The following is a 16,176-nucleotide window of genomic DNA, read 5'->3' on the forward strand; positions in this document are numbered from 1 at the left end:
GACGTCACATGTCATGTGACCCGTATGCGGAAGCGTAACGGAGTGTGCCTGCTGATGTCACGCCACCCCCAAACCCTCCGCGGGTAAAGTGAAATACAAATGTGTTGCAGGTCTAAGGCGTTCTTCGCGCAGCATTGGTTTATTATTTTAGTCGTTTACTGCCGTACGCACCCTGAAGTTGAGTGTCTGCAGCAAGCACGTGTATGTGTACCTATGGACGCACGCACGTGTGTGTGGGGGGAGCGGTAGTGTAGTGGTTAGCGTGCTGTCTGTGTGTTTGTATCTGTGTGTCTGCGTGTGTGTGTGTGTGGGGGGAGCGGTAGTGTAGTGGTTAGCGCTACACTGCGCTACGAACCCGGTGACACGAGTTAGATTCCCACTCACGGCCACCACCGGTGATGATTATTTAAACCGGTCCTGGGCCTCCCCTAGGTCGACTCAGCCTCAAACGAGTAACTGGTGTGGTGTGTGAACATCACCATTGGGGAGACAAAGGCGGCCGGGTAATAAAGCTAGTACTGTATAAAACATAAATGACGAAGACAAAGATTCCCCCATACGGCCTTAACAGACTGTTGCGGCAAGTGCTATTAGAGCATCTATTTAGGCCAGCACTGCACACGAGGGGGTGGGTGGCCTACAGCCTTTGTCTCCCCAATAACGAATGTTGACAAATCGTACCAGGTACTCATTAAAGGCTGAGTCGACTCAAGGAGAGGTCCATGACCGGTTCGGATATTTGTCACCCATGTTGGCCATGAGCGGGAATCGAACTCGGGTCCACCGGGTTAACAGTGCGGCGCGAACACTCCCCGCTTATGGAAAACAGGTCCACGCGCGCATGCCCACACGGTCAAACGGTTGTTGTGAAAAATTCCACGAAGGTGTAATGCCCAACATGATGGGAATAAATATCTCAAGTAATGAAACCCTTGCACCAACCGGGACCGCCCATCGTGGTGAAGTATGGGTTTTAAAAAGTTTCAACAGCAACGGGTATGGTGTAGAATTGTTGGTTGTTAGGCAGTCACTCACCGGAAGTAGAAATGTCCTTCCTTGTCTCCCGCTTGGGGCATGTTGCACTGGAATGTGATGCTCTGCAACGCAATTCATTAGCGTTACTCAAACCAGGTGATTGCCCGAGGACTCATTCATCCGTTCGTTAACTTTATTCAAACCAGATATATGAAAGTGTTTTGGTTTGCTCATCTATTTTGTTAGTCATACTCGGTGAGTTATAGTGAGATTAATTCATTAAATCCTTAACTGTATTCAAACCAGCTGAGTGGGCCAGAATTCCCTGTGGGTTGAGCAGAAATACACCACCAAACATGCCAATGAAAGATGTTGGATGTGGAATTTTTTAATTTGCACCCGGGGTTGTGAAAGCCACATGAAAACTGGAGGAGGGATGATCAATAATATGCAGCAAACTCTGAAATATTTCATGTGATCAGTTGAGTAGCTCAGCAAATAATGGAAATTGTGATTTCTTTATTTCTACCACTTCAAGTTGTTCTTCAACTCGAGTTCTGGGGTAAGATCAGGCCAAATCGAGCCAAATAAAGTTTCTCATCCTATGGAAACAAGATAGTATCGTTCGAGGGGACCGACAGTGAGATTAGTTTGGTGACGACAGCACAATAGCTCTTCGATGCGTTTTCTGGTTACGACGCGTGACGTCTGACGTTTTCCTCTCAGCACGTGGAGCGAGACGTCGGACAAGTTCCACGTTTATTTTGTTTAACCAGGTAAGAACTCAAGAGATCAGTATATAGTCTCATTTGAAAGCGTGACTTTGGGAGGGGGGGGGGGGAGGTTACCGAAATGACGAAAGCGTTTTCTGGTTACGACGCGTGACGTCTGACGTTTTCCTCTCAGCACGTGGAGCGAGACGTCGGACAAGTTCCACGTTTATTTTGTTTAACCAGGTAAGAACTCAAGAGATTAGTATATTGACTCATTTGAAAGCGTGACTTTGGGGGGGGGGGGAGGTTACCGAAATGACGAAAGCTAAACAAATAAAATAAAGGGCATCAACAAAGCAAACATAAATCAGAACAAAAACAATAAAACATCACATCGAACAACGTGCATTACAACCTAGAAACACATGACAGCGACGCAGCAAACCCGTGCGAACATACACAGCAACACTGCGGCGGCATCGTATCGACGAAACCTTGCAACAATTAAAGAGTTCCGTTGTTTGTCCTAGGAGCCTCACTAAATTCACGAGACAAACTCGTCTTTTCAGGAGGATCCGCCCCATTCCGGATTTCAGGCCAATTCCTTCACATGTTGTGATTTTGCTCATGGGGAAAAAGGCAAGATTATCTGGAGAAAAACCCACGCTCCTCAGTGACGGGAGAAATACAACACCCATGATGGTGCCGGAAGTATCTTAAAGTGCACACAAGTAAAAATCTAGAGTACGGCACAAACTCGGTTAGTTCCGTGTGGTTTCCTGAATCATCGGCGCCTGCAAATTGTCCCAAAACCTTCACAATTAGCAATATAACTCAAATTAAAAACCTTAAATAATCCGCAGACATTTCCCGGGGCTAGCTTTTGAGCGGTGCTATTAAAAAACAATCGTGGTCGACACACGTCTAATAGCAGCAATAACGAACATGCTAATTCACTGCGACGGAGCGAGGATAACCTCAATCACGCGATGTCGCGCCGGGCTGCCAGCCGCCAACGGAAAGTCAAAACCACTTCTCTCCGCCTGATGAAGACCGCTTCTGTTGTGATAAAAACGTCGTGGGTTTTTTTGCTTTTATTATTTTAAATTAATTTAGAAATTTTTATAAAAATTTTATTCAACAATTTTTTTATTGTGTTGTTTAGCAATTTTTTTGCTTTTTTTCAATTGATTTTTATTTTAAATGAAATTTTTATTTTATTATTTTATTCTCTATCTACGTGACTTTACTGAAAGAACCAAGAATATGAATTCCTGCAGTCACGAAAGTTAAGGCAAAATTCAGATCCACTCGATAAAAAATAGACATTTACAACATTCATATTTTTGTGGCTGCATTTCGAGAGAAGAAAAGTGAAGCCCATTTGAATCATTCTCATTATTTCGGTAAAAAGCCCATTACTGTACATTGTTAGCTTCAAGGGATGGCAGTACAGCAAGAGGGTTTGTGAACCCGTGCGAGCAATCGTTTGCGCGGGTTTTCTCCGGGTGCTCCAGCTTCCTCCCAATATCCAAAATTCTCCTGAACAGACAATGGCCAAACATCCATATGCAGGGCCCTCGAAAAAAGTCTTGAGACTATTTTTAAGAAGAATTGACATTATTATGAGATTGATCGCATGGGCCAGCTGCAAATAGAAAGCTAAAATTTCCCTTCCCAAAATAAGTAACTTAATTGGCCTTACATTTCAGCAGATGTGATTTTACCGTTCAATGACATCACACAGAATAACCGTGTAATACTATGAGTCACTGCATAGAAATAATGTCGACATGAATCAATTCAGCTCTATCGGACATCTGTGAGACTACTGTACATCTGTGAAAGAGCTTCATAGCTCATTGGATTTCTCCAGGATAAATAAAGATTCTGATGTACTTAATTTAAATAACTGGGAACTTAGCTACCTCTTCGTGCTTCAGGGGATGAGTTGCGTACGTGCTGACCCCTGGGCCGCTATGCAGGCTGTCCAAATAAACTCGACATTTTAAACGTTTTAAAATTTTCGAAATTCCTTGCCGGGTAAGGCCTGGGAAGAATTTCAAGCCGAGATGCACACTCCCGCATGGCATAGAAAAAGTGAAGTTTTCACCAAAGAGAAATGAGAAAAACCCACAACTAAATTTGCGTCTTCTTAATTCCACCACGCAATTTTTCACAAAAGCTACCATTATTCTCGTCCGTATTCCTGTCGAAGAACCAGACACCGAGAAGGAATACCCAAAAAAAGCAAAATCTGCAGAATTTTCGATTTAAAGCTTTCGTGACTGCAGGGATTCATCTTCTTGGTTCTTTCGGTAATGTCACGTAGAAGGGAAATAATAAAATAATAAAACTAAAACATAATAAAATATAATTCTCACGACGTTTCGGCCACAACGCAAGCAGCCGTCCTCAGGTGAAGAACAGGTCTTGTATTTTATTATGTTATATTTTTATTATTTTATTATTTCCCTTCTACGTGACTTTACCGAAAGAACCAAGAAGATCTGCAGAAATGTTTTTCTTCAAGTTTTCCAACGCTGCTAACTCGCCGCCAACATTTGTTTCGTGTTTTTTTGGCCACAGAAACTGCCCGCGCCTGCCAGCGTCAGATCCTATCGCTGCGGGAACAGCACACAAGTGTGCGTGCTCCCCTCTCTGTATGTGCGAAGCACCGCCGTGGCCCGGACGGCGGGCTGCGACAGCGGGAGGCCTAAACGGGCGCAGCAAGCGGCGGTGAGAGTAGGAGGGAGGCAGAGAGCCCTCTCGCTTGACGTTTCTCACACGTTGCGGTAGACGCGTTCGCTGTTGAACGTCTCAACGTTCCAGAGGTGGCCAGGTGCGGCTTGGCAAGCTAAATGCCTGTGTCGATGTTATACATGGTCATGCGGGTTATTTCACCATACTTCACCATGTTGATGAAGGGTGGCAGGACAAGGGAGGGGGGGGACGCACCAATTTTTTTGAGAATATAAAGTAGAGAAACGTAATCGAATAAAGATTTGAGAAAATATGTAAGTTGAAGGCATCACACATGCTGTAAAGAAAATAAAGTGGGTTTGGAGGCGATGCTTCGATCGAAGGAATGATGTCCGGTTGATGAGACTCGTGATTGAGTTGCAGCAAAAGGAGGGAACTCGGCGGAGATGGAGATTCTAAATCAGCTCACGTGTGGATTGTTGGAAAGCGGAATCATGACGAATGGCAGTGGCTTCATAAGGCCTTTTATTCAGCAGACGATTGATCATGTTTCTGCTGCTGATGATGACATCCCATTGAGACAAACATCTCCTTAAGGGGAGGACTGACAGGGGAGCCGTGAGCCAGCATTGGCAGCTTGAAGAGTTTTATGTTGCACTTTGCCTCGGGCCGCACACACAGGATGGGATTCTCTCTGCTGGAGAGGATGTTTGCCTGTTTGAGGACCCTCCAGGGATGTGTCACCTCAATTACTCTCTTTGCGGACGCCACAGTTTGTAAGGAAAGGCTATTCGTTTTTACGGCCCTCGTATCTCATGCGGTACAGGGGGCGCGTGTTATGGATTATTATTAATGCCAGACCTGTACAGAGTCACCTAAGACCAAAGTACTCGAAATGAGCCCGATCTCATCATATATCGGAAGCTAAGCAGATTTGAATCTGGATCGTGATTGCATGGACAACCACCGTGCATAACATGTGTAAGAGGCTGTGGAGCTATGTTGTGGGCAGGATAATCAGTAAAGTACAATACATCATTATAATGTACTTAAAATGTACTTCTATACTCCCGCATCGATTTTGCTGTCCAATAACTGTTACTTGCGTACAGCTGTAAACTATGTTGGATTGGCGGGCTCAGCGTGTTTCATTCCATATTCATACATGTATGTTGAAGTTCTTTCGCATACTTCATGGCCAACCTTGCTCATCAGAGGTGCAGGGGAAGGACAACACACTAAACACAAAAAGCAGTTTTAAAAAAATAGTTTTCAATCTATATTTAAAAGTAAACAACTCCAGTGGTTTCCTAATATCAGAAGGAAGAGCATTCCAGACGGCCGCAGAAGCTTTCGTACAAAATCTCCAAGGACCGGTGTTGGTAAAGGAGACAATTGATGGTGGACCAGGCGAGAATAAGGCATGCATGGGGATTGCTGGTGAGAATAAGAAGGCAAAGTCAGGTGGGTAAAGTTGACAGCAGTGGAGTGGGGGCGGAGCAGAAATATTGGAGGGGGGACAGCAGTAAACCTAAGCAGGCAGGCAATGATGGTCGAGCAAACAGGCAAACGCAAATTTGGACGACTCAAAGCTTTGCATCTGTTTGCAGAGTGGGCGATCGTCAACTTTAGCCGCTTACCGTCAAGAATGCCTGGGCCACGAAGGCTACTCTGGAATGTCCGACAAGCCGTGTTGGGCAGAGGGAGGTTCAATCAGACTTTACCGCCGCACAAACATGCAGGAGACAAGCCGACGGGGGCTGATCAAACAATTGAGTTGTGGTGGTGGTGGCGGCGTGCGCGCGTGAACGCACGTGGAAAAAATTCACGAGGACGGCATGGCCCGGAAGATGTGTCGTCACATGGAAAGATATTTTGCCTGTGCATCTACAACACGGTATTGGTGGTTGGCGTGCTGGTGACATAGGTGGGAAAAGTGAGGTTACTCTCGGAAAGAAAGCCTCCATTCATACTGGTGCAGAACCTTCCTTAAAAAAAACGCTCTTCAGACTCCCCCGAACCTCCTGGACGAATACAGAGCTACGGCCACATCACCCGCAATGTGCCCAAGGTCATAAAATGTTGGGCTAGAGCCTGTATAGAACTTGGGATGGGCGAGCACCATACGTGTCACAGGCTATGGGGGCTACATTGCGGATAGCAGAGGGCCAGGCAGCGACGTCTATTGTTGTCCTGGACTTGCATGCTCCCCCAGCCACTCTCTCTCCATCATCACCAGCCTGCAATGACCAGCGCGGCCAATGTCTGGTCAAACATTTTGCCGTGCCCTCAGCCGGCAATGGACGGACAAAGGGCTGCACGACACGTAACGTTACATACGGACCGTTATGTAACTGCACGTGTGCGGACACGGTCGCAACAATGTAATTTTAGCGGATAGGGGAGCTGTCCAGCTGGCACTGACCCTGCATACCTTAGAGGGAGACTTGGGGGAGACTTTGGTGTCTGCATTCCAGATCTTCATGCTCAGGTTGTTGGGTGTCACGTTCTTCATCAGCTTCCCATCCTCAGCCAGAACTTGCACCATGAGGTCTGAGAGCAGGTCACCGCATCGAGCACGTGGCGTAAATTGTTTTGTAATTTTGTTTGTCATTCAAGAACCCAGAATACAAAGAAGATTTTCCGAAGATGAGGAAAAACAGCAAATAACGTGGACCACACCCGGAGCAATACACCCTAAAAATTAGAGACTGACCATGGGTGTCTCTGAGCTCACTGCTCTACAATAGGGGAAATGATCGGGGAGCAGGTTAAATGTGTTTTTAATGCTTTCCAAGCAAGGTTGAAAGCTTTTTCCCCATAAGTTCTGTCCGTCAATCGCACCCATCCGTAACGAGGCGCAACTATACACCTCTCGTAGAGATGATCCAATATGTATATGGTAATAAATAATTTAGTTATACTGCATCGGCAGTGATATGCACAGGCACAAATAACAAAAAAACTCAACGCATTCGTCAATAACGTTGTTTGTGGCATTAAAAAGGAAAAAAAATACACAATCGGTGATGTTTTGCACAATAGCCTTTTTTCAGAGTACACCACTGGGATTGTAATGATTCACACCACCCCAAAGCGGCTAGGAGAAGCGCTGGCTCAAACATTTCCACGTGGCCTCGTTCTTATTTTTTCGAAATTTTCCGTATGGTTTCTACGATTTTAGTTTGATCCAGTCTCTTCAATATAACATCGGCCTTTCATGAGCACATCATTGCTATGCATTTCAAGTAATCAATTCTCACACGTACAGTAAAATGCAGAGCATCACGAGCATAAGATTACATTTATATCAGAAGAAGAATTAATTAAACACAAAAAGCCAAACTAAATCCAAAGACTCTTTTTCAGGAGGGGTTTTAATTTTTAGATGTTTTGAACCAATGTTTTGAGTATTTCTAAGTTTGCCAGGAAACCAGAGCATCCAGAGAAAACCTATGTGCATGAGAAGGCAACACAATCACCATACACAGATGGAAAAAGATTGAGGTTAGTCCACTTGTTATACCATCTTCTCACGGCGAGTCAGGGCACATGGCACCTCGACGCCCAGAGGAAAGGGAGATTCACAACATCTGTGTAATCCACCCACCCTCGCATCCAAAATTCTGTACTACAGACAACATGCGTAGCCACCACAGCAAGATGGACAGACACGTCGTCACAAAATAACCGGCACTACAACTAATAACATCGTTGCCATCATGACCACCACCACCATTCCAAGCGCCCACTGAATGCATTCTCACGCACACACTATTGCTCCCAATTTCCGCCAAAATAAAATGGTGCATAACGGCCACTCGCTTCTGAGGGAGATAAACTGCAGTGCAGACAACGCCTCGATTCAAGCAGGTTTTAAACAGCGTTGGCACGTGTGTGTACCCACGCGACGACAAGAATAGACCTTCCTGGAAAGCACGGCACTAAAATATTCATGGCCATGTCTTTTTCTGTTTTCCGCTGTTTTTGTTTTAAAGGAAACGTTGCCACAGAGAGATACGGCCCTCCGTCAACCGCACGTAGAGCCGCGACGGTGCAAGCGCCATGCGCTCATCACGACTACAAAAGTCAAAGTGGTTTCCTCCAAAAGTCAAAGTGCTTTCCTACTTGAAGAAGCAAGGAGACATTGGTGTTCATCTCCTATTTGCAGCCCTGCAGAGAGCCAGCATTGGATATTCTGCATTCTTATGGTGGCAGCGAGGCCATCCATAGGAAACCGCTGTTGACCCTTTCCCAAAGTAGTACACATTTCATCGACACCGAAAGCATGGTTGGCTAAGTCAGCCAGCATTTTTAAATCGCAACCTTCCAACTGCGAGTCGCTCCCTCTTCCACTGGGTAAGCTGGCCAGCTTTGTGACACCAGTGTTACAAATGTATCGCTTCCATCACACAGCACCGTGATGTGTTTATTATTAAAAATTCTAATCCTTATTTTCATACTACAGGGTTTTTTGTGAAGTAATTAGTGATGGGGCTGATACCATCGCCTCATTACACATGAGAATGTGATATACGTTTTAGAAACGTATATCACATGCACGACATCCTTCAAGGGTCTATCTTTCACAAAGGGCTGCCCTGCACTCTCCTTAGCTGTGCAGATGGGGGCGAGTGATTCGCTCTGCATCGAGCTGTTGAATTAGAGCTGTAGAATTTACAAAGCCAGATGAGGCTAAATCAAAGCACAAAATCTAATTTTTACACGGTCTGGGATTTCTGAGATAATGAAACTCCCTGCACATACCAAGTCTCATTGGCTTAATCTTCCTAGCAAAATTGTTTTAATTTGGATCGGATGCGCGAATTGTTTAAGGTCACGCGCGGCTTCAAAGACTGTTCCGTCCTAACACGGAACTGAAAAATGTGCCCCTTTGAAGTATCATATTTAGCTATGGCGTGTGTATGGAAGCACGTGTGTGCGCGCACGCGTGCATACTTGTTGGCACGTGTATGTGTGTCACTTTACTGCCTTGGTGACAGCACAAACACAGCTGGCTCGTGCCTAATTACCGCCGATGGCACCGGCGTAACGGTGCCATTCAGTGCCCATTAAGGGGCCGTGCTGGCAGCAGAGTCGACAAATCTCGAGAAACGACAACCAGGCTCAAGCACAACACTGGCTGTGTCGCAACTGGGAACCTCTATCCATCATTAATCATTCAACCGCTCATTAAGCTGCAACAGCCAAAACGAAGGCAGCAATTTGATGAAAACGCACAAGCGCGAGCAAAATGTTAAATGTAATGGTCCTGAACAGGCCCGATCTCGTCGGAACTCGGAAATTAAAGCAGGATTGAGCGTGGCCAGTACTTGGATAGAAGACCACCCTATGAGCGGCTTGCAATCCGAGGGTTGAGCGTTCGACCATCATCCCTCCGGGGTCAATAAAATTAGTTTAAATTTGTATGGAAAACAACAGAAAATGTCCTGTGGATACACTTGCCCCTGCCATAGTAATGCGAAAATTCCACAACAAACAACAAGTTGAGTAGGATTTAACTTTAACTCATACGCTTAGGCTGCGAGGTGGCCAAAATATAGCAGTACAGCATGGATTGTTGAATCCATCTTTGTGGAGATCTAAGTGTTACCGCCTCATGTGTGGTGGGTTTTATCTGGGTACTTAAGAGTTTTCTCACATATGAAGCGAAATTATCATTAATGGCGATGAACAAACAACCCAATGCAGGACGCATCTGAAAAAAAGTGTCCTGAGACTAAACAAATATTCAGTGGTTAACTCATAACAGTTTTCTTTCGTGCAATGATTGGTGACCAGGCCGAGCTGGTCAAACTCGCTCTACTTGAGCAGTTGGTTTAATCTCAGTGGGTACGCAGATTCAAAGCCAGCAGCCCAGCTGTGCTGGCAAGGGATCAGTATGATGGTTCGCTCACTATTTATTGACAAAATCAACCACTCATGACAATACTAATACGTACACATACAAAACAAATATCCCTATTTAGCCCTTTGGACTCTAGTGGCGAAGTGCTTTTAACGAGAACCTACTCAGGCCAAGACAGAGGAGTAATGTGGCTTGCATCTTGCCCGGCCACCTTTGCGTCCCAGTTATGTAATCATCAGCTGATGACAGATTCATTTGTCACTTGTAATTAGCGTTATGCATAGCCAGGAATCAAAACCTGTAATCGCACCGCTGCTCTCCATAATCGCACAGACACACACAGAGACAAAAATATACCCACACAACAACCACCACCACTTGCCACTAAGTGGAGGTGACATCACCCACAGGTGCCTGAACAGACTTTTTTTGGTACAAGTGCTGTAAGCGAGCACGTGTCAATGTCGGCATGGCACACGAGGAGGTGGGTGACCAGCAGCACTCCCGGCCGCCTTATCCTCCCAAATGGCGATATTTACTCATCACACCAGATAACCAATTGAGGTGCAGTTGCCCAGGACCGGTTCAGATAATCGTCACTGCTATTGGCCGTGAGCGGGAATCGAACTCGAGTCGCGTATTAGTAGCACAGTGCGCTAACTGGTGCACCACCGCTCCCCACACTCACGCACACTCATACATACACACACAATGTACCCACACTGGGCAGTCTGTGTGTGGTAGCCATGCCTGTGAGGATGCCTCCCACAGTGTGCTGCACCAGCTTGTTGAAGTCCACCAGTAGCTGCGTGGCTTTGTTGGGATCGGGCAGCACGGACAGGAGGATCTTGGGCCCCTCCAGCACCTGTTTCCCCACGTGGGCCTTCAGCTGCAGCGTGAAGTCTCCGCTGGAGTGTGCCGCACACACAAGGACAGAGATCCCCCCCGTATAGCCTTAGCAGACTGTTGGGCCAAGCGCAGATAGTGAGCAACTATGAAGGCCGGCACGGAACCCAAGGGGGTGGGTGACCAATATCACGCCCGGCCACCTTTGTCTTTCCGGTGCTATTTACACAGCGCACCAGGTACTCATTTAAGGCTGAGTTGACCTAGAGGAGGCCCAGGACCAGTTCAGATATTCTTCACCGATGTTAACTGCGAGCGTGAATGGAACTTTGATAATCTGGTTCGTTGCCTTGCACGCGAACCACTGCGCCACTACTCGCCATGCACATACAGGTGTGCACAGCATAAATACACAAACATACACACATTTTTATACATGCATGTGTATATACCGCCAGTTTTTTCAACCCACTGCAGGATAAGGGCCTCTCCACTCTGGGTGGGTCATGATGTTTACGTGACCTACATCACCACATTGGTCAACATACATACATTTATCACTCACACATAAGCATACTTATACAAAAAAAACACATGCACATGCATACATGTACAAAGCTCTCCCGAGTAGCCTTCAAAAGGCTGTTGGAGCAAGTGTTGTTAGTGAGCGCCAATGAAGGCCAGCACAGCGCACCTATGAGAGAGTGGTGTGGCCAGCACCAAACCTGACCACTGATGTCTCCCCAGTGCTGACGTTTACAAATCCCAGCATGCACTCATTTATGGCCGAGTCGACCTAGAGGCGACCCAGGACCATCTCACATTCCACCTCTGCCCCTGCTATGCGACGCGGCGTGGAATGGCTGACTCACCAGGGCGCGTTCACTTGCAGGACCCCAAACTCGGCCTTCCCTTGCTTGTTCGTCTTTTGAGTGGTGGCAGCCGGAGAGAGCTGTTCCACACAGCCACGAGGAGTCAGCGCGACACCACACACAAGCAACATAGCGCAACACAGCAGATGCGCACAACGTACATGCACGCAGGCCAGGCATGGTGTTTTCCGATTTTCAGTTCATTACAAAGCATGGCCTAGGTATGAAATTTCGGATATACGGTGTCAAACCAGAAGCGATGGCACGTGTACGTAATTGACGTCGCTCCTGTGCTCTTCTCACCGCGCAGTGTCACTTTTGCTGGCACGAAGACAAATCAAAGACAAGAATTCCCCCCTTATAGCCTTGACAGGCTGTTGGAGAAAGTGCTATTATCGAGCGCCTATGAAGGCAGGCATGGCACCGAAGGGGGTGGGCGGCCCTCACCATGCCCAGCCGCCTTGGTCTCCCCAGTGGCGATGTTTACGTATCACGCCAGGTACTCACTTGAGGTTGAGTTAACCTATGGGAGGCTCAGGACCGATTCAGATAATCGTCACTGGTGTTGGCCATACGCAGGAATCCAACTTAGGTCGCTGAGTTCGTAGTGCAATGCTCTAACCATTATGCTACCGCTCCCCATACACACACACGTCCACATGGTGACTCGGGTGGCTGGGACACGCTTTCCCGTCGCATTACCGCTCCCTGAAGACAAGCCACATCTGCGTGCATACACGCTGGGGGGCAATGGCTTCGAAGTTCATGCCACCTCCTCTCCGTCAGTGCCCGGGTCCCCATCGGGGGATGGGTGGGGAGGGGAAGCTAACGATCCAACCAGTCGTGACTAAATTCTACCAACTCTGACTCTGGTGTGACTCTCGGTGTCAAAACGAATTCGCTAACTAAATAAATAATCCACACGCAATGCCTGCACCGTCGAGATGACCTGGGGAAGTGCTTCTCAGGATACACTCCGCATGCTTCACCACAATCCGTGTATTCCATCTCCGTTTTATTCAAATAAAAAATCCCTGAGTATGGCACTCATCTCGTTAAGTCGTCAGCATATAAAACCTGTACAGTGCAGAAACGTGTAGACTACATGGCCATTACAGGATTAACAACGCAACCCTCTCATCCATCGAGGTTCGTTGGGATGTACTGCGATGATGCCGTGGTATCTCTGCTGATTCCATCCACTGCTAAAATCATATTGAACCACAGACGTATTTCTTTGGTTTTGCATTGAGTAATTAATCCATCAGAGTGAACAAAAATGCTAAGAAAGTAAGCCGAGTCCAGAGGGCGTTTCCCCAAATGCCCGAGTAATTTCTAAGAGCACACTACCCCCTGTTGACCACGGAATGGACAAGAGACATCTCTCTTTCCAAAGTCCAGTAGGAGTCACATGGGTCCTTTAATGGAATATGTGGGTGTCTTGATGTGCCACATGGGTGCCTTGATGTGTTGCATGGGCATTGTCAGCAAAGTGCCTTTTCGTTGTCTTTCCCCAGCCATCTAAAAATTACGCCCAATTTACTGTCCTGAGCCAGTGGTGGAAGCTTCACATTCCTATGGTGGCGACGCGTCGATATCTAGGACATCCAATGTTGACTATTCCCCATGAAGCGGTACTTATTGTATTGACCCGCAGGGGACGTTGGGCTGAGACAACCACCGACCAGGATTTTAGCTCGCGGCCTTCCGATTGCGAGCAGCTTGCTCGAGCGCTGAGCGACATAGCCGGGATCTCATACATGAAGGAGAAGCTGGAACAGACCTTGAGCGAGTGCGGGGTGATGAGCTGCACACGGACGTTCGGCTGCTGGCAGGGGTTTCCCCACTTGTCGCACAGCTGAACCGTCAAGGGCTTCTCCAGGCTACTGTAGTTGTACACAGTGATGGGCTGCACGCGCACACCATCACAGAAGACAAAGATCTCCACGATATAACCTTTATACAGACTGTTGGGGCAAGTGCCGTTTGCAAGCACCCATGAAGGCCAACGCTGTACACCTGGCCAGTTGCTGATGTTTACACCCAAATGCACACACACACAGCACTAGCTACTCATTTGAGGTTGAGATGACCTAGGGAAAGGCCCAAAACTAGTTCAGATATCACTCACCAATGATGTTAACTGTAGTTGTCAATCGAACTCAGGTCACCGGTTTGAAATGCAGTGCACTAACTACTACAACAGCGCTCGACACCCACACACAGATGCGCTCGAGCATACGTATACATGCACGCACGCGCGCACACACACACACACACAACGCCAGCAACACCCACGCTTGCCCGCTTCTATCTCCACAATGCCAATGTTTTTGAGATCACTACACTAAGACTAAGTAATCATTTCAGAACATGGCCATGCTCCGATTCCAATTGTCATCGGTGACGAGCATCATGGCCAGAAATTGAAACCGGAATCCTGAGCTCATAGCTCTGCACTGCTGGCCAACCATCATACCCCACCACTCACCGCGTAGACAGGCACACAACACAATTAGCAACTCAGATGAGCACAGACGATTATTGACTTTAACTTCGCGTCGACCCACGCACTGCACATGTGCTCAGAAAACATCACACGTGTCGAGAGATTTGGAAATTTCGGGGCAGCAAAGCCAATACTGCATTTCATTATCCTTATGTCAGCTAGTACCCAAGGGGCAGTCCCATGCTCGCTGGAGCAGAGAGATGCTAAGTGATGGGTGGTGGTGTCTATGCACGCCTGTAGTCTGGCACTGTGGAGGCGAGGGATGGTGCGACACAAGAATGTTGCAAAACTCCCTTCCTGTAGTACCATACGCTGGGCTCTCCAGGAGGCGGTACAGCAGCTGTGAACTAATCTCCAACTGTTCCATCTGTACAGGATACACAGAGTTCCCCCCTTGCACATGTGGCTTTTCTCCAGGTCCTCCTGTTTCCTCCCATATGTAAATACTCATTAATTCAAGCCCCCACCCAGTGATTCAATGCATTGTCATGACTCAAGCATCGATTCTTTTTGTCTATTTGTCACCGTATGTTGCCATCTGTGCTGCCTCGGCCTCTGTTCAAGTGCAGGGTCTCAGGACCTTGCTTTCTTCTCTCTGTCTTTCACCGAATGACTGCCCTATTTTCTCTCCATAAAATAAATATCCCCACCGTTTCTGTTTGTCCCCTCAAGATACGGTCGGTCACATTCCGACGATACATGAACCCACATCATATTGTCTTGTAGAATGCAGAGTAAATTTTGTTTTCAGATGCTGCACCAAGTCTGCGACGGTTGGCGGTGAGCGCGAATAATTAAGAGTGCAAGTGCCTTTTGCGTGTCGTGCCAGGGCAGCAGCTGCAGCGTGGCGGGCTGGCCCGCGTCAAGGGTGACTATGAGGTGTTCTTTAAGGTCCTTGAGCGAGAATAAAATGTCCCTGGGGCCCAGGGGGCCTAACTGGAAGCGAATGCCCTTCACCAGCACGCTGCCGGAGCACTCCTGCCAAACACAAACACACACACACGCAATTATTATTATTATGTTTATTTACCGAAGGAACCCTGACCGAGTCTCAAGAAGGGTCTTGCCAAGTTCCCGCAGTTGGTGGCGATGGCTGTGGTGTATATTACATTCAAGTAATTTGCGGGTAAATTCTGAAATTTGGGAGTGGTATGGCCAGAAATCTATCTGGCCACCTTTGTCTCCCCAGTGCTGATGTTTACACCTTGCACCAAGTACTCATTTAAGGATGAGTTGACCTACAACAACAAAAACAGCTGCCATTCACCACGAAGTGATGGTGACATCACCACTGTGCTTGTGCTAGATGAGGTGCCAGGTGGCAAACCCACCACCACCTCTTCGTCATGTCAGACAACAACACTGTGGTGTTTGTGAGTGTCTCTCACATCCACCACCGTGGATAACCGTAATACTAGGACGGGTGCGAGGGACTGGCAACCCCCTTCGCCATTAATTAATTTACTAAAGAACCACAGGAAACAGATCCAAAAGACAAAGATCCCACGTATAGCCTTAACAGGAAAGTGCTGTTAACGAGCACCCATGAAGGCCGGCATGGCACACGAGGGGGTTGGTGGCCAACACCACGCCCTTCGTCTCCCCCAGTGGCGGTTTACAAATCACATCAGGTACTCATTTCAGGTTAAGTCGACCTAGGGGAAGCGCAGGACCGATTCAGATAATCGT

The 16,176-nt window shown here is 47.3% G+C and overlaps 1 protein-coding gene across 4 annotated transcripts in view; it reads right to left on the reverse strand.

Annotated features, from left to right (window-relative positions):
• The window catches only part of SMCHD1 (structural maintenance of chromosomes flexible hinge domain containing 1), a 95,647-nt gene that overhangs the window by 39,569 nt on the left and 39,902 nt on the right, over positions 1–16,176 (reverse strand). For all 4 annotated transcript variants that reach the window (XR_013639152.1, XM_078866931.1, XM_078866933.1 and 1 more), the window contains exons 29-34: positions 15,298–15,465; positions 13,762–13,887; positions 11,979–12,058; positions 11,011–11,168; positions 6,826–6,944; positions 1,036–1,097 (exon numbers count right to left, since the gene is read on the reverse strand). Coding sequence is in view for 3 of the 4 variants with exons in the window: in XM_078866931.1 (XP_078723057.1) it covers positions 1,036–1,097; positions 6,826–6,944; positions 11,011–11,168; positions 11,979–12,058; positions 13,762–13,887; positions 15,298–15,465 (713 nt within the window). In the remaining variant the exon portion in view is untranslated. The remainder of the gene's footprint in view (positions 1–1,035; positions 1,098–6,825; positions 6,945–11,010; positions 11,169–11,978; positions 12,059–13,761; positions 13,888–15,297; positions 15,466–16,176) is intronic.

Source organism: Lampetra fluviatilis, chromosome 23 (assembly GCF_964198595.1).
Source record: "Lampetra fluviatilis chromosome 23, kcLamFluv1.1, whole genome shotgun sequence".
Classification (NCBI taxonomy): Eukaryota; Metazoa; Chordata; class Hyperoartia; order Petromyzontiformes; family Petromyzontidae; genus Lampetra; species Lampetra fluviatilis.